Source organism: Carya illinoinensis, chromosome 3 (genome assembly GCF_018687715.1).
Source record: "Carya illinoinensis cultivar Pawnee chromosome 3, C.illinoinensisPawnee_v1, whole genome shotgun sequence".
In the NCBI taxonomy this organism is placed as follows: domain Eukaryota; kingdom Viridiplantae; phylum Streptophyta; class Magnoliopsida; order Fagales; family Juglandaceae; genus Carya; species Carya illinoinensis.
Window position 1 is genome coordinate 44,578,609 of NC_056754.1, and position 22,651 is coordinate 44,601,259.

General features: G+C 36.4%; 2 protein-coding genes across 3 annotated transcripts; one reads left to right on the plus strand and one right to left on the minus strand.

Annotated features, from left to right (window-relative positions):
* The first annotated feature begins 798 nt into the window (after nucleotides 1-798).
* LOC122304351 lies at nucleotides 799-13,030 on the plus strand. Of its 2 annotated transcripts, XM_043116577.1 has the most exons (7): nucleotides 800-961; nucleotides 4,110-4,225; nucleotides 4,420-4,502; nucleotides 9,701-9,822; nucleotides 10,515-10,706; nucleotides 11,002-11,095; nucleotides 12,103-13,030. In XM_043116577.1, exons 1-7 carry the CDS (start codon nucleotides 937-939, stop codon nucleotides 12,302-12,304), a joined length of 834 nt encoding a protein of 277 aa, XP_042972511.1. In that variant the 5' UTR covers nucleotides 800-936; the 3' UTR covers nucleotides 12,305-13,030. The 2 variants fall into 2 exon arrangements, with proteins under 2 accessions (XP_042972512.1, XP_042972511.1); XM_043116578.1 differs by lacking the exon at nucleotides 11,002-11,095 and having other exon boundaries at nucleotides 799-961; nucleotides 12,103-12,243.
* A 470-nt stretch (nucleotides 13,031-13,500) lies between these two features.
* LOC122305688 (cytokinin dehydrogenase 3-like) lies at nucleotides 13,501-17,571 on the minus strand. Its single transcript, XM_043118252.1, has 5 exons — nucleotides 16,843-17,571; nucleotides 15,705-15,832; nucleotides 14,737-15,018; nucleotides 14,249-14,529; nucleotides 13,501-14,150 (listed from the first exon to the last, which is right to left on the minus strand). The coding sequence occupies exons 1-5, from the start codon at nucleotides 17,480-17,482 to the stop codon at nucleotides 13,856-13,858; spliced, it is 1,626 nt and encodes a 541-aa protein (XP_042974186.1). The 5' UTR covers nucleotides 17,483-17,571; the 3' UTR covers nucleotides 13,501-13,855.
* Between the last annotated feature and the right edge of the window lie 5,080 nt (nucleotides 17,572-22,651).

Genomic DNA, 22,651 nt, shown 5'->3' on the forward strand with positions numbered 1-22,651 from the left:
GGTTGTATTTGAGGGGGATTCTCTTATTTTAGTGAATGATATTCTTTACAAAGAGGATAATTGGTCATGGTATGGTCAAATTGTGAAAGACTTAAACAATTTTCACCAACAGAACGAGAACATAACTATATCATGTACCTCGACAAGGAAACCATGTGGCTCATCTCCTTGCAAAATTAGATGTATAATGGGATGAAGAAGTTGTTTGGCTTGAAGAGGGACAAAGAGAGATTATGAATTGTACTGATCATGACAAAGCTGTTTCTTTGATTATTTGATTAATGATACGGATGAATTTGTTTTAAAAAAAAAAATTGATTAAATTTTGGTCAAAATTAAACTAGGTTGCATAAAAACTATCTACAATGAACTCAATATATCTACATTACTTTTAACCAAAGTTATTTTCACTGGCCGGCTAAAGTTGCTGACCAAATCTTATTTTGGCCATAAAAAATTACTTTCCTGCATGCTATTCATCCTGCCTGCTAGTCAAATCGTAGATATAAGAAGACACTGTTTGGTAGTTGTTAATAATCGAAAAATCCTAAAAGTTAAGAAAAGTCCAGCTAATTTGCACAAAAAATATTTTCGTAATAATTACTTATTTTCTTGAGATTTTATTTTTTCTATGTGGCTTGCCCAGTTCAAATCATTCATTAAAATTAAATTGAATTAAAATAAATGAAAATATGAAAATCAATATATTAATAGAATTGTAATAGATTTAAGTAGTTTATTATTTGATATTATTAAAAATTAGTTAGCTATATTCATAAAAATAAATTTCTTAATTAAATTTTAGCTGCTACTGATGCTCCGAGATCCCCAGGTGGACAGGATTGGACAAAACTTCCCAATCTATTTGGAATCCTCCCTTGGTGCGCATCAATTATTCAGGCAATCCCGGAGGCCGGCGCAGAAGAACCTTGAGAGATGGCCATGGCTACACAAAACCCTGGTAACAAAATTCATTCTTTATCCGTATTCTTTTGCGCATGAACGCCTCTGAGTGTGCGTGAGATTCCTTTCTTGGCGTTTTAGCTATGATTAAGCATGACCATTAACAAACCATAGCAGATGCACTTCTTTAAATGATGAAGGATGTATTTTATATGATAGCTAGGTTCGTAACCAACGCAGGATCATAACCAACGCAGATGTATTTCATATGTATTTTATCTTTTTTTTTTTTTTTGAGAAAAAATATGTATTTTATCTTGTAATACGGTAAAACGCAGATATTCATGCTTAGTTACGAGAGATGCTCTCTGAGCCTTATACAAGTTTCCATGGATTGAATCTGATGTGGATTCTTTGAGAGCCTGTCAGGCATGCAACTTTCTTTTAGAGAACCTTCAACATTTAGCGAATTGGATTTCTGATGTTTCCCTGTTAGAAGAATAACATGTACGTTTGCTAGATTCGGCCTTGGGAGGTTCAATGTATGTTTACTAAGAAGTTTAGAGATAATTATAGTGCAAAACAGAAATTACAGTGCTCAGCTTCGTTTATAAGTCGGTCATTAATTTTAGCTAAAATTTTGTTTATCTTGTATTTTTCTGAGTTGTTATAAGAAATATTTTAGATTTATGAGCAACATTCGGTGTGTTAGTACATTTTTTCGTTCCTGAAATTGAGCCTAAATGACTGTTGATGAATGAAACAGAGATATTGTTATCCTCTAAATTTTTTAGTGACAACATTGGGACTTTTCAAAATTTGCTAGTTGCAAGAGCTGTGTGGCAATGTGGGTAAAGCTGGAGGGAAGAAATAAGGTGGTGCTAAGATCATAAAGCAACCTTGCAAAATAGTCACACGTGGTGGTACAACCTCCAAAACCTATGTTGAGGTAGTCTCAGGCTTTGGTCCAGCCATCAAAGGAGGCATCGGGAGAACATAGAAGTATCCGATTAGATTAGGTTTGCCGTACCGAGATGTGGAGGACAATAATGGTACTTTGAAGGATAGAGAAGTTACCGTTGTGGAGCAAGGCAGAGAAAAAAGGTTTGATGTGCCACCAGCTAGGAGGTTTTACACAAGAAGGGAAGGGGGCTCTTTGTTCAAGGCGCGCGGTGCAAAGAAGACGTCTATACAGAGCATACAAGAGGAGCTGATTGAGTTAAGGGAGTGGTTCACGAGTTTAATCCTCAAGTTAAGTCAGGACATTGGCTTGGGCTCAGAGGCTTGACATGCCTAAGTCAATGGACTTATTATCACAACGGGGCTTGGGAGCAAATAAAGAACCACGTAGAGCATGGTCTAATAGAGGAAAGTAGAAAGCCCATAATCCAACAGGGCACCTAGCTAGGCGATGGCGGGTCAAACACTCAAGGCTTCTCCACGTACAAAACCTCGAAACCTCGATTATGAATCTATTAACCATCTCCAATGGTATTACCCAATGGAATGTCATATTCCTTAGAGATGCACAAAATAGGGAAATTGATTTCTTTTCAGCATTCTTTGACCTTGTGTATTCCACCCGTTTGTCGGGGGGAGTTAAGAGAAGATTTTTTGGTGCCCCTCTAAGAAAGGGATATTCATAGTCTAATTTTTCTACCACACCATGACCACGCACAACACAAATGCATTCCCATGGAAGAGCATTTGGAAGACAAATGAACCTTTAAAGGCAACCTCTTTTGTATGGACGACTTCTTTGGGGAAGATCCTCACTCTAGACAACTTGAGGAAATGTCGAATTATAGTCATATATTGGTGTTGTATGTGCAAGAAGAGCGGAGAGTCTGCCAACCACCTATTACTTCATTGCGAGATTGCCATGACTTTGTGGAATGAAGTCTTTGCTTGGTTGGGACTACGTGTGGGTGATGCCGAGAAGGGTAAGAGATCTTCTAGCTTCTTGGAGAGGCATTCGGGCAACCCTCAAATTGCATCAATATGGAAGATGGTCCAAACATGTCTATGGTGGTGCATTTGATGGCGAGAGGAATGCAAGAAGTTTTGAAGATCAAGAATGATCAATGGATGAGCTTAGAAACTTATTTTTCAATACTTTACTGCATTGGTTGATTTTAATTGATTTTCATGGCATGACCTTTCATAATTCCTCGTATCTTTGAACTAGCACACTTAGGCATTGCTCTTGTATATGTCTTGTAAATTTAGGCTCTTGCCTACACTTTTGATCAATATATATTTGTTTACCGATAAAAAAAAATAGTTATAAAAAAACCAAAACACTGTTTATTACTTGATGTGTCATGTCTCTACATTCTCCACATCAGTTATGTGTCTTGGTGTATCAAAATATTGGCTTACAAAGTTACAAATAGATTTTTGAAAAAAAAAATGTCATTTAAAATGTAAATGCAGTTTATGGAAAGCTGTTATTGGAAGTGACATGTACGATTGATGGATGAAATGACTTTAATACCTTTTAAATATGGAAAATGAGGTACATGCTCTACTAGATGGCCTTAAAATTTGCATAAGGTGGAATGGACATAGCCATCTTAATTGGGAAGTAAGGGAGGACTGGGAGAGAATCTTATGCCTATCAAAATATTTGGTTCTTACAGTTAAGCACATTTTTAGAGAAGTTAACCAAGTTGCAGACATTTTGACTAAACAATGTGCAAAAGGGACTACAAGAGATCTCCTCAGCCACTAGAGACATTATAGGAACTCTTAGAATTGAGAAAGCTGGTTTGCCTGTGCTACAGTGTAAATGATAGGGCTGAATATACACATTCCATATACACGATTTTTTTATTTCTTTGGGCTGTATCTGGGTTTTTGTATAGTCTAGATGTTGGTTCATTATCATGGTATTCCTCCACCATAAGTGAGGGTTTATTAATAAAATTGGGTCTTTGTCCTCTTTCGTGAAAAATAAAATATGGAAAATTATTAGCACAACCTATTTCCAATTAAATGATGGCAATTCTGGAAAATAAGTAAATAACTTACAAAGTAATTGTAAAATGGCAATTCCATTTAAACATAGTTGTGAAATAGTTGTGAAAATGGCAATTACTATCTATATATCCACAGATAAAATTGAATCTGATTCTAATTTGAAGGATTAGAAGAGTATTTTGATCAAATAATTTATTGCTGATTCATGTGATGAATTGTCTCAGTGGTTCAGAAGAAAGTCGTAATACCAAACAAATATGGCGAAAAACTCGTGGGCATATTGCATGAAACTGAATCTCCAGATATCGTAATCTTATGCCATGGTTTTCATTCGTCAAAGGTTGGTGCTTCTTACATGCAAAGTGGTTTCATTTTTTTTCTACTTTTTTTTAGATTTTTTCTTCTCGGTCTTATCTTTTTAATTATATGCGCGTAATTGTTTTTGTTCTTTCTCCACAATGTTGGATTTAACTTTGTAATTGCATGAAAATCTTTAATATATAGGCATTCATCATAACTTGCCTTCATTGTTAGGAATATAATACCATGGTGAACCTTGCTGCTGCATTGGAGAATGGAGGATTTAGTGCCTTCCGCGTTGACTTTGCTGGAAATGGGTAAGCTGGTAGAATCTTAGGATGTAAATGTCTAGATTTTTAGAGATTTTATAGCATATTGTACTTGTTCTACTTTTATCTTGTAATTTTTGGAGATAATCTTTACAGTTTACAGACTTTTGTTTGATTTATGCTGCCTTGTGAATGGGGTGTGCGAGATAATTTCTGAATGCCTTGCTAATTGGTTGAGTGCGGTTGATGAGAAGTCGATGCAACAAATCGTGTCCGTCAGAGGTAGATAAATTTTAGACTCTATGCCTATTGCTGATGAGTAGCCGGATAGTAGGCTTAGCTCAGGTGAGCCAGGGTTGGTTTGCAACTTCGATATTGAGAAGGCCTGTGATCATGCCAATTGAGAGTTTTTATTTATTTATTATTGCTTGTTTTGGAGATGCCATTTGGGGAGACATGAAGATCTTCATTGTATTTCTTCAGTGTGCTTTTTTGTATTGGTTGAAGGCACTCCTGCTGTCTTCTTTGGTAACTCTTATGGTTTCAGGTAGGGTAGATCCTTTGTCTTCGTTGTTTTTCATTATTTTCATGGAGACTCAAAAAAATGTTATCAGCTACCATTGATGGAGGTTTTCTCTCTAGTCTTTTTTTTGGGGGGCCTACTAATCTTGGAGTGGTTAACATGTCTCATCTTTTGTTTGTAGATGATACCTTGATATTTTGTGGGGAAAACTTGGGCCACCTTCACTCTTTGAGGCCATTTTTAATTCTTTGATGCTTTTTTTGGTTGAAAGTGGCTTTGCTGAGTCAAACTTGGTTCTTGGTGGTAATGTTTCTAATGTGGATTGCCTAGCTAGTATGTTGGGGTTGCAAACTATCCTCTTTTTATATGAATATCTTGGCCTCTGGTGATAGTCTATTGGGGGATAATGTGATGGAAAAAATAGAACATGGATTGGTTGGTTGGAAGATGTTGTATATGTTTAAGGGTGTTAGGACCACCTTGATCAAGAGTACCCTTTCAAATTTTCTTAAATGTTTTTATGTCCTTGTTTCCTTACTTCACCAGTGTAGCCAATTGAATAGAGAAGCTACAATGGGACTCTTTAAGGAGTGGGTGAAGAGTTCAAATTTCTTCAATTTCTAAGTGAGGTTTTAAGAGTTTGAAATTTGTCTATATTTAATTGTGCCCTTTTATGTAAGTGGCTTGTGCAATACCAGCACAGGATGGAGGCCTCATAGAAAGTCACTTGGATTCTAAATATGGTTGTGCTGGTGTCGCATGGATTCTAACTTTCCCACATGTATTTTTTATTTCTTTTTCCTTTGCTAGCATTGAATTGAGCAGATTTTCCGAGCCTTATTGTGCGGTGGAATTGGAGAGGAGACTAAGTTCCACTTAGTCAAGTGGAATAAGGTATGTACACCGATCTCTAGTGGAGGGTTGGAAATTCATAATCTGAAAATCTACAATAAGGCACTTATTGGGAAGTGGTTATGGAGGTATCATCAAGAAGGGGAATCATTATGGAAGACTATTATCTAGGTGAAGTATGGGAGTTTGCGCAGGGTTTGGTGTTCAAATAAAGTGAGAAGTGTGCCAGGGGTTGGTCTGTGGAAGAATATTAGAAATGGATGGGAGTATTTTACTCGGTTTATAAAATTAGAGGTTGGTGAGGTGTGAGGATCAGCTTTTGGCATGGCTTATGGTGTGCTGATTCAGTTCATAAGACCAGATTTCCCTATCTTTTTAGGATGGCCCTTACTCAGGAGGCTTCGGTGCTTGAGTTGCTAGATCGTTCTATTGGGTTCCTTTCTTGGAATGTTTATTTTAGTAGAGCTGTTCATGATTGTGAAATTATTTCTGATTTTTACAACTTATTGTAGTCCTTGCAATTTGTTAATTATGAGATGAACAGAATGCTGTGGATGAAGACTAAAAATCGGAAGTTTTCTGTTCAGTCATTCTATAAGGCTTTGTCAAGCCAAAATCAACTTTGTTCCCATGGAAACCTATTTGAAAAACTAAGGTGCCTCCTAAGATTGCTGATGTATGGAGGATGATTCCTCTATGCATCATGTAGTGCTTATGGATTGAAAGGAATGGTTGAAGTTCGAAGTTTTGAAAGCAAAGAGTGTTCTCCGGATGAGCTAAGAACTTTCTTCTTCCATACTTTATTTCTTTGGGCATCTTTTTGTGTTCTTCGTGGAGCTTGCTTCAATGACTTTCTTGTATCCCCTTCTAGCTCCTTTTTATGTAACTAGGTGTATGCTGTTTGTATCCCTTCTGTGTGCTTGGCCATGCCTATTTACTTCTATTAACTAAATGTTATCTTACTTGTAAAAAATAAAAATAAAATGTACTGAGCTGCATGGGGGGATGGGATTATGGAAATCTTTTTCTTTTTGAAAAAAGTGGTTGTCTTATTTGGTTTTTTCTAGCCCTACTAGACTTGAGTTGGGTGATGGCTTTAGGACTAGATATTGACATGACTTGTGGTGTGGTGATGGGGTCCTACATCATTGGTATTCTTGTGTTGAGGGATAAAAGGGTGGTGGAGAAAATGGAGGAGTTTGTAGGGGATTACATAGTGACCTGTTCCTTTAAGATGGTGGAGGATAATTTCTTATGGGCCTTTGCAAGTATATTTGGTCCAAATGTTGACAATGTTAGAAATCATCTGTGGGAAGAACTTGCTGGATTACATAGCTGGTGGGACCTTCCTTGGTGCATAGGCAGTGACTTTAACATCATAAGGTTCCCTAGTGAAAGATCTGGAGACAGTCGTCTACGCCCAGCCATGACAGATTTCTCAGATTGCATTTTTGAGCAAAACCTGGTGGATCTCCCACTTATAGGTGGTCCTCTTACCTGGTCTAATAGTCAAATGTGGTCTCGGCTGGACATATTCCTAATATTGCTGGATTGGGAAATTCATTATCCGAAGGTGTGTCAGAAGAGATTGTCGCACCTATGTTCAGATCATTTTCCTATTTTATTTGATGGAGGCGGTATTCAAGGCAGTTGTCGTTACTTTTAAGTTTGAAAACGTGTAGCTTAAAAGCGAAGGCTTCATGGATGGTAAGACATTGGTGGTCATCTTATCAGTTTCATGGTACCCCCTCATATACTTGCAAGCAAATTAAAAACTTTAAAGAATGATTTAAAGCTTTGGATTTCTCAAACTTTTGGAAACTTATGGGAGCAAAAGAAAACCATGATGGAGGAGCTACAGAATTTTGAGAGGATCATTGAAGATAGAGTCCTCACCTTAGAGGAAATATCACTTAAGGCAGAGATGGCTTCAGAGCTGGAAAGAGTATTATCATTAGAGGAGATCTCTTGGCGACAGAAGTCAAGAGCACTTTGGTTGAAAGAAGGGGACCGAAGTACGAAATTTTTCCATAGAGTGGCTAACTCTCATAGGAGAAATAATACCATTGAGATGCTGAAAATCAATGGTAGAGATTGCTTGGAGCCTCCTGTGATACGGGAATATATGAGTTTTTTTGGACATCTATTTATAGAATGAGAGGGATGGAGGCCAAAAGTGGATGGACTTGGTTTTGATTCTATTGAGCCACAGACAGCGGCATGGTTGGAAAGAGCTTTTGAGGAAGAGGTGCTATATGAAGTGGTCGGAAGAATGGTGAAAGACAAAGCACTAGGACCAAACGGCTTTTCGATGGGTTTTTTTAAAACATGTTGGGAGGTTGTGAAAGAGAACATTATGAATGTGTTCCAATAATTATTCTTGGTTGGGAAGTTCAAGAAAAGTCTGAATGCTACTTTTATTGCTTTAATTCCGAAGAAGATTGGGGCATCGGAAGTAAAGGACTTTAGGCTCATTAGCCTCATAAATGGGGTATACAAAATCATTTCCAAGGTACTTGCAAACAAGTTAAGGGAGGTCATAGGCAAGATGATTTCAAAGCTACAAAATGCTTTTGTAAGGTTCATCAAATTTTGGATTCTGTCTTAATAGCCAATGAATGCCTAGATAGTAGATTAATGTCTGGTATTAAAGGGATTATTTGTAAGCTAGATATGGAAAAGGCATATGATCATGTAAACTGGGACTCTGTCCTTTATTTATTGACGAGATGTGGCTTTGGAGAAAAATTGTGTATGTGGATCAGGTGGTGCATGTGATCAAGAAGCTTCAGTGGCTGATCTCATGGTTCGTTCAGGGGACCAAATCCAATGGAATGTCAACTTTAGTAGAGCAGCCCAAGACTGGGAAATAGACAGCTCCGAGGCTTTTTTCTATCTAGTGTGCTCTATGAAGTTGAATGGACTGCATGACAATCAGCTGTGGTGGACAGCTGTAGGTAAGGGTACCTTCTCGGTTTGCTCATTCTATAAATCCCTTACATTTCTACCAAATTCTCATTTCCCATGGAGAAGACTGTGGAGGAATAAGGCGACTCCCAAAGCACTCTTCTTCACTTGGACAGTGGCCCTGTATATGATTCTAACAACCAATAATCTGTGAAAGCACCGGATAATTATTTCAGATTGGTGTTGTATGTGTAAGAAAGTCAGCAAAACAGTGGATCATCTCTTTCTACATTGTGAGACAGCTAGGGCCCTGTGGTGCGAAGTATTCAGTCGTATAGGGTTAAACTGGGTGATACGTACTACAGTGGTTGAGTTATTGGCATGTTGAGTGATTCCGGGTGGCACTTCACAAATCAAAGCTTTTTGGAAGATGGTCCCTATATGCATTATGTGGTGCATATGGCGAAAGCGTAACGAGCAAACATTCGAAGATAAGGAGCGGACACTAGAGGAGCTTTGCTCTTTATTTTTCCTCACCTTATTTCTTTGGGATATAGCTGTAGATTTTAATGGTCTAAATGTACATGATTTTCTCGTGTCCTCTATACCGACCTATATAGGTCTTATCTCTTGTATACCATCTTGTGTATTTAGGCTATGCCTATCCTTATTAATACTACCGTTTAGTTATAAAAAAAAAAAATATTATATATTTTGCATTTATGAGCTCATAAACAATTGGGCAGATATTTTTAGGCCTATGTACTGTACACGAAAAAATTGCAATCTTCTTGTTTGTTTTGGGGGGGCTTTCAGTTCTGTTCTTTTGAGGCTTAAACTTATGACTTATGGTATATAGTCCAGTTTTGAATGTCAGTCTTGGTAGTTCTTACTCCTCTCTTGGTAGTTCTTACTCCTCACATTTCCTTTCATTTTGGTTTAATGTTCTATTATGCTTTTTCAGGGAAAGTGAAGGTTCATTTCAGTATGGTAACTATTGGAGAGAGGTTGATGACCTACGTTCTGTAATCCAACACTTTTCTGAAGCCAACCGTACAATAAGGGCAATTCTTGGGCATAGTAAAGGTACATTGGATTATTTGAGTTACTGATTCTATGGATTTAGCTAGCCTTCGAAGCTTTACTGGTAAGTGAGAATTATTTAGACATGGTTTGTCCCCTTTTTGTTGATTAAGTAGGAAGTCCTCCAATGTTTCCTATCCTCTCCCACTCATCATAACCATCTTCTTCTTTCTATTTTCCGGCAGTTGTGATAGATCAAAGGGAGGAATTTTTTGGGGGTGGCTATCAATGCTCTGATGCTGTTCATGCATGCATAGATGGACACTGATAGTTGTGCTTTATATTTTGCTTATGGGATATCTATTTAGTGGGAAATGTGAATAATTTCTATCTATTTCATCTTTTGAAATGCACAATTGATAAACTTGGTGTAGGATACAATTGCTTCTGAGATTCACACTGCAAATCGAGAAACTTGGAATTTGACCTTTAGCTTTAGATTCTATATTAATTTATATCTACAATCTATAAATGACACAAGTCTTTATTACTTATTAAAAAAAAAATGACACAAGAATTTATTACTTTGTCTTTGCCCTACAATCTCTGTATTTCATTTCCATGTCAGTATGTTTACTTAGTTCTTTTTAAAGGTCAATTGCATTAATTAAATAATGTCTTTTTAGGTGTGATTTTCACTCTGGTAAGTACTTGAAATGTATTCCTCATACGAAATGTTGCTGAATGTATTGCAGGAGGCAATGTTGTGCTACTTTATGCTTCTAAATACCATGATATCTCCAGGGTTGTCAATGTTTCTGGCCGTTATGATTTGACAGAAGGCATTGTAGAACACCTGGGGAAAGATTTTATGCAAAGAATCAAGGAGGATGGATTCATAGATGTAAAGTTTACTTATCAAAAAAAAGATGTAGAGAATAAAACAGGTAACCTGTTAGCTTATTGTCCAACCTACATGGTGATAAATACTTAATGATTTGAAATCTTTCAGTTTTGCCAGTTAGTTGTTATCATGTGATTTTCTGCCTCAACGTTTTCTCCCATGCCCAAGATTCTTGTTAACTTTTTTGGAGAATTTTGGATTTGGCATAACTATATCATCAACGAGGGCACTACATTCTAAAGTGCTTATTTTTCTGCGATTTGAATTTGGAAAGAAAAATGATTGCCATGTGCATGGCAAAAAATATAATGTGACCTGTATTTCAATATACTTTGTAGGAAGTGTTAATTTTCGGGTGACTGAGGAAGGTTTACTGGAACGACTAAGTACAGATATGCATGAAGCATGTCTTCATATTAGCAAAGAGTGCTGGTGAGGAAGAATTCATCTGAAATTTTAGTAATGAATTTATGTAAAAATATTGTATTTCATTTCTTGACTGTCGATAGTATTTCTTCCTAGCTAGTGGTTCATGATTGCATACATTATGCTAGCTATTGTCATCTTTCCAGATGATTGAGGAATGCCTGATGGCCTGTGAAGATCAAATCATGTTAGTTTACTAACTAATATAAACCTAGAAAACAAAATTGGGGCTCAAATGGGGAACACTGATAGCCTATTTTGCTAACAATTAGTGGCCTAGAAAACAAGATTGGTGCTTGAGGAGGGGAGGTATCTATTCTCTCGTCAAATCTTACGGGAATTTCTGTATCAAAGGTTGCATTGAGTGTTGTGCCACTTGCTTGATTCCCCAAATTTGGCACCTTGTTCACACTTATTTTGTTTGATACCTGGAAAATGACCCATCCATATGAAAGAGACTGACTGGCATGTGCTATGGAAATTTTTTTTATTATAGCTAAATACTGCACCCACGTGGGATTGAGCCCTGACCTCACTGAACTTTATATACTTGAGGGGTAGGGGAATCCCTCTTGGTCCAAATAGTTGAATATAAACAAAACCTAAGCAGTATCTACTTAAAAAATTTACTTGCGTTTGGGAGCAAACTCTAGCTTCATATTGGTTGTACCTGTTTGTTGTCTGCATTTCGCATTTTCTATCAGGAATTTTTGTCGATATTTTGACTGATTACGGAAAAGATTTTTTGCTTCTAATGATATCCTTTCTAAAACTGGTGGGTGTTTATTCTTTTTCTTTGGGGGGGTGGGGGGGAGAGTGTGTGGTGAGGGGTGGCAATTGGTTGTCACTGTTGCGGACCTGGAACTGGGCCATTCCTTCTTGCAGCTAACTGTGCCGCTGATAGTATCTGTATATCTGCTGCAATTCACCAATGTCACAATGCATATGCATTTCTGACTGTAATTGGTGCATGATAGGTGTAATGTATAGAGTTACTAATTCTGTTTATACAGGGTCTTGACTGTCCATGGAACTGAAGATCAAATCATCAGTAGTTCCGATGCAGTAAAGTTTAGCAAGATCATACCGAACCACAAATTACATATCATAGAAGGATGTGATCATGGATACGCTCACTATCAAGGAGATCTGGCCTCAGTTGTTTTGGATTTTATAAAGGGAGCTTCTTCAGCGCAACAAGGTTCCACTAGCTAAACACTTCTGTGCCCACCAGCATATCTAGAATAATATGAAGGCAACATCAGATCTTACAGGCATATATTGAGCTTTCTAAGCTTGCTAATAATGTTGAATTAACTGTTACTGCAACTGCAAGTGTGTGGTAAAATGTGATTGAATTCTACATTGTGCCTTTTCTTTTAGACAATCATGATCTCAGTGTATTAGGCGAGGGTTGTGTTGAGTTACTAGGTAGTTTGTATTTTCAGCTGTGAAGGCCAATTGTGTTCTTGGGTTGTCATCCGTGGAGCGGCTCCCCTCCAACAAAAGTTCCTCCGGCATCCTCCTGCTTTTAAATGGGAGGATGCCGGTGTATCTTTTTTCTTTTATTGGTGAATAAAATTTTATTGATCATAAAAATAGACAAAAACTCAAGTATAAGTGCACCGCATAGTGCATATACATGCTAGTTTAGTGATATCCAGCATGTAAAAATTGATCGAATGGTTAAACACCCGCTGCCTTTAAAGCTGAGAGGAGCAGCGAGCGAGAGGATTTTTAAGCATTCGATCGATTATAAGAAGCGTGGCATCCTATCATTTAAATCAAAGAGGATGGGGGTCGAACCTTTGTTGAAGGGAAGCCGCTTCCCATCGTCTGTTGCTTGAATTGTTAAGAACTTCATAATGAGAGACCTCTCTACCCCTTTTGTGTGGAAGAGGATTGTGGGATTGTTCAGATTAACTAGTGTTATTTGTGTCACTCCTGTTTGCACAGTTTATTGTGGTAACCCCTCCTTAAGTCATATTTTTCTTTTAGTTTGAAACCATGAGAAGAAAAGGAGATTTAATGAAAGAAGCAAGGTCTAGTAGCAAAGTTAAGATCTTCCTTTAAGAATTTTTGTTTGAACTACTCAGTATCTTGTCAAAGCAAACTTGTTCTTGGGAAAATTAAGTAGCCGTAATACACATAATGCTCATCCTACGCGTATTCCATTATATTGTGTTGGCATTATCCATAATTCTTAGACCAACATTGATGGGGTTTCATTTTATCTATTAGATTTACTTTACAATAAAAGTAGCTTTATAATTTGATAAACCACATCAAGCTATCTCAATTCGTGATATTATTTTTATATAATCCATTTGTAGTTAAGAGTTTTTTCCATAACAATAAGTTATTCAATCATTCAAAGTTATTTTTTTAAGCAAAAACCCAAAAAAGAAATCTGAGTTTTAAATTTTTACATCTGCATTCATATTATTTTTGAGTTCAAACATTGTACAGCTGGAAATGATTCTAATTCTACACTCGAAAAACAACCCAAATAGAGGAAATTAAAGAACTACAATTTTACAACTCTTGGAGGGACTGATATCTCCTACCCCAATAAAAACTCTAGTAGAAACTACATTAATATTCATAGACTTAAGCCACCCTTCTTGATCTTGAGATCTATAGCTAAGCTGCAGCTAACTCCTACCCAAAATCAAACTTCATATTCAACATATATACTACAGAGAAGCAAATCGACAACCTTATTACTTTGGACCTCTAATCCCTCCATTCACATCCGTTTATTCTTCAATTGTTGTTGAAAATCCTCTGTCCTGGTGACATTATCATTTCTGGATCAAACCGAGCTTTCCTCTCCTGGAAAGTTTCCCACTTCATGGCAAAATGATTTTCCCATTCTTTCCTTCTCTTATAGCTGGGAAGATACTCCTTAATATCAATACCAGCATTATAACAATACTGCAGTATGTCTTGGTTTTGTACATCAATGGCTTCCCATTCATCAACCCCACTTATATGCAGAAATCCTACGGTGTAGAAAACATCTTCATCAGGTGTAACTGCAGACATCCTGTCATCCCACCTGCAATTCCAAGTAAAAACGATTTATTCAAAATTCCAAAGTGTATTTTTATGAATGTGCTATATATTTAGGTTGTATTTCAGAAGCACATGACTTACTTGCTTTTGTTCATGGGGTAAATAAGAACAAGTCCTGTGGTAATGTTTCGTTTAAGAACAATGTCCTTCAAAACACCAGAATTGAATTCTGAGATACGAGATTTTGGTACAAAGAGATTCAACCATGGACGAGAAGTAACCAATTCATGTTCTTGTGACTGATCAACCTCCGTAGTTGGCTCTCGACTTGCAGCTCTATTCAAAAAATCAACGAAGGAGACATCTTTCTCAAATGCATATCCCGGAATAAAACTCAACGTTTCGAGCAAAACTTCCAGTTCCTGTGGAGAAAATATATAAAGATATTTATGCTTAATATTCATGCATGTATGTTAGTTATAATTAATTAAAGATGTCTTTAAAGGAGAGATGCATGATTAGTCTATAAATAGAATTATAAAAAATATAAAAAAAAATTATTTTAATAAATTAGTGTAACCAAATGTAATACGTCAGATTATAAACATCTTTTACTTTTAAGAGTATACCTTATCGATGGAATCATCAAGAGAGGGATCATCATAGTAATATTTGGCCATTTCTATGGAGTAGATGATGCCATTTTTGGTTATTAGAGAAGTAATTTTGGAGTGATCGGTTAATGGAAAAAATGAAGATCTCCAGCCATCCAAAGGACCATGGTTCATGAGAAGTAAACCTTCCAAGTAATCAACTCCATTCTTATTCTCCCTTCCATTAAGAGAAATCAAATGTTCTTGGTCTCCAGAAAATGTAGAGAAGTCATCGTAAAGCATTCGAATCCACTTAACCTGTGATCAACAAATTCATTAATGAACACTTGTATTCATTACTACAATAATATAATGAGAGTTGGCTTAATTAGTGCATGCTTGGTGAGATTTAAGTATAAAATTCTCTATCAGTTCTGCTATTTCTAGGTTACTTTGGGATCAAAACAATCATAAAAAACTTCAAAAGTCATTTTTTATTACTAATTGGTGGGATGGATTTTCATATTAATAATGTATTTAGTGTGTCGATAAGCAGAATTAGAAATAGCGTTCTGGCATAAAAGCAAAACTCACATATATAAGCTTATTTTAGTAAACTTAATAATTTTCCTTAATGATGCAAATAATTTTTATATGGAGTGGTTTGATGAAATTATTTATAAGAGTAATACTATATACAGTCGTAAAGTGAATAAGTACCGTGTAATCGTTTTGAAAAATAAAGGGGTCTATTATTAAAAAATTAGTTTTTCTTCACGTAAATAATGTATTTACTTATTTTTTTTAAGAAAATTACGCAATGCTTGGGTAATCTACTACTGTAAATATTACTTTTTACAATTTATAAGAGCTGTAGGCGTTAATATATATATATATATATATATATATATATAGTGGGACCAGGGAGACAAAAGTAGCCCCCAAGAAAAAAGAAAAGAAAGGGCAGGAAGAAGAAGTGTAAGTCAAATGTTGTATGTATGGACCCTCTTTGGTGCGGAGTCAAGGACGATTCTGGCTCTGGCTATAATTCCAAATTGGCCTAAACCTCCAAGAACTGCGTAGAACAGCTCCTTGTTGTTTTCTGGGGAGCAAGTCACAACATCTCCTTTCCCTAAACCAAACATGCACAAACCTCGTCAGTATAAAATACTAATTAATTAATAGTCAGTACTAGTACTGCAAAATAAATAATTCCCAAAGTTTTTTTTTTTTTTTTAAATTTTATTTTATTATTATTATTATTTTTTTTTTTTGAGTTCTTTTATTATTTACCAAATAAGGACGAGTTTTGGCTCTTTCCTAAATTTAGTCTCTGTCCACTTTTCCTACCAAAAGTAGATGATCAGGTGCAACGTGTGAGGCTAATTAACCATGAGCTTTCGAGTGTCTAAGAATAGACAGGAGAAAAATATATATATAACATAAATCAAAAAAATAAAAAATTCAAGAAATTATGTAAAAAAAATTCAAATAAAATTTAAAAAAAAAAAAATCAAGAGACTTCGTAGATAAAGAGGACAACTCCTGCAGTCATCAAGTAATCCATGTGGTGGGTAGTGGGAGAAGGGATTCATTGTGAAATCATCATTTGTTTTAAAAATCTAAGTTAATGAAAATAGATAGATATAATTATTTATATTATATTATTAACATCTTCTCACATGTAGGTTAGAGTACTTTCCATCGATGAGTGGGCTCAATATATGAAATATTTAATTAAATAGAATGAATGTAGAATCACAATTATGCTAAGAAATCGTATGAAATTATCACTCATTTCAAAATTTTAAACTGATAAAAAGATATAGATTTAATTCTTTGTATTATATTCTTAAAAATCCTTCCAACTCAATTCACTGCACACAAAAGAGTTGTATGGGAAGAGGGTATCCCCTGTTCACTCCCTTGCTAGCTCTTATAGTAAAGAGGAAGAGAAGGTAAGCTCAAGTTGAATGGTAAAGGCGATATCATGTGTTACTTCTACGGTTAAACTTAAAGGTAATCAGTAATCAGTTAATTTGCTAGAAATAAAATAATAAGGAACAGTTGAACCAAACATTATATTAAAAGGTCAGTACTAATCTATACTCTGAAAAAAAAAATGTCCTGAATCATGCATACCAGTGATAACATCCATTTCATACACATTGCTGATCTGAGGGCCATGACGAAAGGTTTGCCCACTAATCCCTGCATTTGATAGCGTCCCCCCAACCGTTAGATACAAATAATCTGTCCACGAAACTGGTGCAAGTCCATGTTCTAGCGTGGCATTCAAAACATCTATCCAAAGCTGCTCGCCTCCAACGTCAACATACCATATAGCTCCATTAGTTCCCGCTGAGACCTTAATTCCATGGTACCCATTTTTCTGGTTTTTCAAGGATGTCATGTCCACCACAACCCCATTACGAGCCATTGCTTGTCCACGGACAGAATGACCCTGTCCTCTTGCAGCTATGTGAAATGGTGAAGAATTAAAGTGAGCAAACTTTATTAAGCTTGCTATATCATCGATGGAAGACGGATAGAGTACAGCTGCTGGGATCTCTTGAACGATATTGCCATGATCGCTAGAGGCAATGTTTATGGCAGCAGGGTCTTCACGAAGCCTGTTTGCAAGATCGAGGGTTTGGAGGTTGGGTGGGAGCAAACTAGGCCATGAGGTTGACCTTGGCTTTCCTATGGTGGACTTCAAATGACTAACACATATAACAAACACGACCATGAAATATGTTCTAGCTTGAAAATATTCAGCCATTTTTGTGCGAGAAGGAGGTCGAAGAGATTAGCTAGGAGTCGATCGAAGAGGAGTTGGTTCTTGTGGTAGATATGGAAGTAGAGGGGAAGATTGGGTACTTCACATATATATAGAAATGCTATGTGTGCATGGCTTGACCCAAAAAAATATCTCTCAAAAGTTTTTATTCGAATTTGAGAATTTCCAATATTAAAAAGATAGGCATATAAAGTGAATTATATAATATTTATTATTATTTTTTAAATAATATTACATATTCAATAAATTGTTATGTGGCCTAAGGGTCAGTTTGGGTAGTGGAATATTATATATTTTATTATTATTTTTTATTACTATTTATTTATTTATTTTCTATTTGCAGAATATCTAAAATGACATTAATACCCAAATGCAATGTAATTCATGTGCATGTCTCATTTGAAGTTGTCAGGTTCACGGAGCAAAAGCTTTAATAAATAAATATATATATATATATATATTGTTCTAGGCTAATAGGATAGGGGGGGAGAGCTACCTGAAGTGGCGGGACACAACATTTAATAATAGCTGTCACCCTACCTACTAGGAGCCAGATACGAAGAGTCTAGATATATAGTGGGTTTGAGCAATAGCTCAGGTTGTTTTGGTTAATAAAAATTATTTTATTTTATTTTATTTTATATAATTAGTATATTTTAAAAAAAATTATATAAAATATTATTAATAATTTAATTTTTTTAAATTTTAAAATAAAATTAATATTAAAAAATTATTTTATAATATTATTTTTTTAAATTTTTTAATAAATATTCAATCTTATTTCATCTGTACTGCATAACATGTTAGGTATAAGTTTTAAATTATAGAAAAATCTTATATATATATATATAAGTCCTTAGTAAAAAGGTGCGTCTTATTAATAAATAACAGTTTTTTTATTTACACTTTTTGAAAGTATAGTCTATTTTTTTACAAAAACTTATATGTATACTTATCTATTTGAAGCTTCTTCAAGTTATTTCTTTCGGTAAAAACATGAGAAACTGATCATTTGCTGACAAGTATATATGCGTGTTTATTCAAAGGGAGAAAGACTTAGGATTCATCTTTGTCGTTTAATTTCTGGCTTTCCCTGGCCAGCATGCATCACGAATTACGTACGAACTCGTTTCATCCATTAAAAGTTACACATTTTTATTTCGTTTTCTGTGTTTGTTGGGCTGTCGTGTGTCGTCATCCAAAATGATCTATGAAGATTCGAATTAAGCGACCTATATACGTACCAAAGTCTTCATTCTTGTGGGCCAATGCAAGCACCAAAAACGATAAGAAAAACCGTTGGATCATCATAATCTCACGTTGTTTTCAACAAGAAATGGTTGTCTCTCCGAATCTAGGATTGATAAAAATAGGTCAACATTAAGATATCAACACAGGATTCTTGAGATTTTTTTTCTGATTCGGTGAAATTCTCATGGATCGAGACTTTGCATGGCCTTAATTCGACATGATTGTGATTCATCCATGGAAAAAATAAAAATAATAAGACAACTACTGGGGTAGTAGACATGATCATATTAACCAGATCTTGTAAGTCAATTTGGTTATTTCGAATCATAATTACGTACCCAGCCGCCCATGATCTTCATGTCTCTCACCAAGTCAATCATGGAAATCATGATCTCAATAAATCTAGTAAGTCTTCAAACTCGGTTTCATCAAACCATATATATATATATATATATATATATGTGCTTTCACACTAATTAATGTGGTATGATGATCAGGTTAATAATCATGCATGCATGCATTGCTAAAGTCTCTATTAATAAAGGATATCATAAATTAAAATTTGCAAGATGATGACATATTGACAAGTATATATTGATGCTGTTACTGAATCATATAAAAAATAAAAATATTATATATATTTTAGTGTTTCTTTTTTTAAACTATATATATATATATCTATGCATATAATACATATCTATTCTATTATAATAAGAGTCTATCTAGTGTAAACAGTAATTTTTTTATCCTTCCGTGTACAGTCCGTGTGTATTGTGTGTTTACTTTTTTTATCCTTCTATCATTGTTGGGGTGTGTCAATGGGTTAGGAATCCATCCTTTTGTTTTACATTTTGCCGGTTTTGTCAAAGCAAAAGGCTGAGTTTTGTGTCCATCTATCAGTTCATCAGTCAGTGCGTCTAGATAGTCGTGTTAGGGTTTTTTGTCTATCAGAAAAGATTTTTTCTCCCCTGCCATTGTCGATTGTTAGGGGTTTTAGGTTTTGTTATTTTTAATTTGAGTTTTGTCGGTTGTCAATACAAATTTACATATTTTCTTTCTCCAATTTTACTATGTATCATTTTAACATTTTTAAATATTTAAGAAAAAAATCTAAAAAGCAATAAAAAAATCACAAAAACCATTAAAAAAATTTCTTAATTAGTGGGTAAAAAAAACCGTACTCATTACTGAAGAAAAAAATTAAAAAAGAAAAAAGAAAAATCCAAGCACCTCTTGTGATGACTCGCTTTTGAGTGTATTTTCGCTGAAATAATTGTTTTTATTTTAATTAATATATCAGTTATTTATTTTAATTTATTTGCGTTTTAAAATTGGTTTTTAATTTAATTTAATTTATTTGAGGTTGTGTTTTATTTCTTTTAGTTGTTTTATGGTTTTAATCTTTTTGGCGGTTTGTTTCGTTTTCCCGGAGTGAGGACTGAACCTCATTTCTTTTCACATTTTTTTCCTTTTTCTCTTTTTCTTTTTTTTCTTTTTCCCTTCTCTTCTTTTTCCTTTCTTTTTCTTTTTTTCTTCTTTTTCTTTTTTTCTTTTCTTCTTCCTCGCATCCGAACCCCCCCGGAGCTCTCTCTCTCCTCGCTCTCCCTCACGCCGGCGTCCCTTCAACAGCCCAGATCGCCTCCGTCCGGCCACCGTTTGACCCCCCACCGGTCCCATTCTCTTCCCTTCCCTCCGGTGCACCACCCCACCCAAGCTCACCCCCAACCGGCCGGCCATTTGGCCGGAAAAAGCCCAACAAAGCCGCACGGTTTTGGCTCCGATCCGCCGCCGTCGCTCCACCTCCGGCCACCATTTCTTCACCACTTCATCACCGGTCCCTTGCCGTCCTAACCCACCCATTTCCGGCCTCCAACGACCACCGGAGCAGCTCCTACCAGCTTGTTTTCCGATTTGGGTATTTCGGCCATTTTCCGGCGATTCCGCCGCCACCCACGGCCGTTCATCACTTCCAATAGCTTCACAACCATCCTTAGACCATACCCTATCAATTTCGTGTCCTAGTTTGTCCCCGTTCAAAAGTGAGTTTTTCAAACCCACGACCACAGTGAATTTTCACTGTGACGTTGCTGTTTTTCCGCCGTTTGCAACGCCGCTTGTTTTCTAAAATTACCGTATAGCGCTGTAAGTATTTTCCAAACCCTATTTTCAGATTTTAATATATATTGCTCATTCAATTATTTACTGTTGTTGGTTGTTGATTCCGGACGGAGTCCGAGGAGTTTCGGGGGTCGGATGGATGGAGGACGGAGTTGCCTGTTTATTTGATTTATGATTGTTGGATTATTTTATTATGCATTGTTATGGCATTACATGGTGCATGCACGTATGTTTGTGGAATTGTGTGAAAAGCCTGTGTATTGGCGTGAGTGGTTTTACGGGTGCGTGTGTATCACGAGCCCAAGCCGGGATGGGTTATTATCTCGGTGGAGCTCCTCTGGTCACTCGGGAGCGGAATAAACTGAGTGATGTCCCCTGAGTTGTCGAGAGCGATGACGGGAGCGGGGCTAGGGGATGCTTGGCTACGAACGCGCCGAGCGCGGAACCGGGCATCGCCCTACTCACCGACTCCGTGGCCCTTCGCTGGCGAGGGCTAGAGGATGCTTGGCTACGCACGCGCGGGGCGCGGAACTGGGCATCGCTTGTTAGGTGTCACATGCGTGGTGGTACTCTACGGTGTGACACTGGAGCCAGGGTGTGCGGATGACCCCTAGGGGAGGTCATGGTGCATACGGTTAAAATTGGATAATGGTTTGTGAGGCCAAATGGGACTTTTGGCGTGGGCCAGATGGACTTCTGGCGAGATATTGGGCCAGATGGACTTCTGGCGAGATATTGGGCCAAATGGACTTTTGGCAGCCAAATGTGACTTTTGACGTGTTTTTCGGAAAGGTTATGTTTTTGGGCCAATTGGGATTTTTGGCGTGTGTGGAAAAAAAATTATGTTTTATGGGCTTTGTGCATTGGGCATGGTTCATGCATCTTGTTTGAGTTTTATGTGTTTTTATCTGGTAGTGTTTGGGTTTTACTTACCTGCGGTACCATTCGTGGTTCCGTAGCTTTTGGTGCAGAGTTAGAGGACGAAGAGGAGGAGGCTGAGCCCGAGGATGCGGCTCCGCCGGGTTGCTGATGCTATCTATTATATTTGTTAAAACTGTATTTGTGTTTTGTAATATTTTATCTATGTACGTTTTAAACAGCTTGTATTACGTTAAGAAAAATTCTGGTACTTAGTTATGACTTTCGTTATCCGCTGCGCGTTTCTCTGTACACATTTGTTGCCTTGCACACACTCGGCACCCGTCGATGGGATGGTGACCCGGGTTGTCACCATCCGGACGTCTCAATTTTCCCGTGTTCGGGCATGGGGATTTGGGGGCGTCACACGTCTCATTTAACAATAAATAAATCACAAAATCATTGGGAAAAATAAACAATCGTACTCATTTCTGAAGAAAAAAATAAAAAAGAAAAAAAGAAAAGTCCATGCATGTTTCATTCCACCAGTTCATGCATCCGTCTGGGTAATGAGAAATCATCATTGTCATTGTTTTAGTCTTTCAGTCCGTCGGTCAGCACTTTATTTATCTGAGTAATCAAAATTGCATTTTTTCCCACACAATAAAATTAAATACATAAAGAGTTTTCAAAATGAAAATTTTGAAATTCTTTATTTCCCCATTTATGTTAGATTTGTTTTGTAATGGTGTGATGGGTGATGGGACATCAATGGGAGGACGGTGCATGTAACAGCCCGCTAGAAATTTAATTGTGAAATTTCTATTAGTTTTAGGAATCTCGTGAAGACCCCATAAGTTTTCACGAATCCATTAATCGTATAGGTTTTAGTCTAACTATATAGTTAGTGTTATTATTTATTAT

Coding starts and splice junctions, on each gene's coding strand:
- LOC122305688 (XM_043118252.1), bottom strand. CDS start 17,482: ATGGCTGAATATTTTCAAGCTAGAACATATTTCATGGTCGTGTTTGTT. Junction 15,019..15,704: donor TTGACTCCGCACCAAAGAGG/GTCCATACATAC, acceptor TGTTGATCACAG/GTTAAGTGGATTCGAATGCT. Junction 14,530..14,736: donor TTGATGATTCCATCGATAAG/GTATACTCTTAA, acceptor TTTTCTCCACAG/GAACTGGAAGTTTTGCTCGA.
- LOC122304351 (XM_043116577.1), top strand. CDS start 937: ATGGCCATGGCTACACAAAACCCTG. Junction 4,226..4,419: donor ATGGTTTTCATTCGTCAAAG/GTTGGTGCTTCT, acceptor CTTCATTGTTAG/GAATATAATACCATGGTGAA. Junction 10,707..11,001: donor AGATGTAGAGAATAAAACAG/GTAACCTGTTAG, acceptor TATACTTTGTAG/GAAGTGTTAATTTTCGGGTG.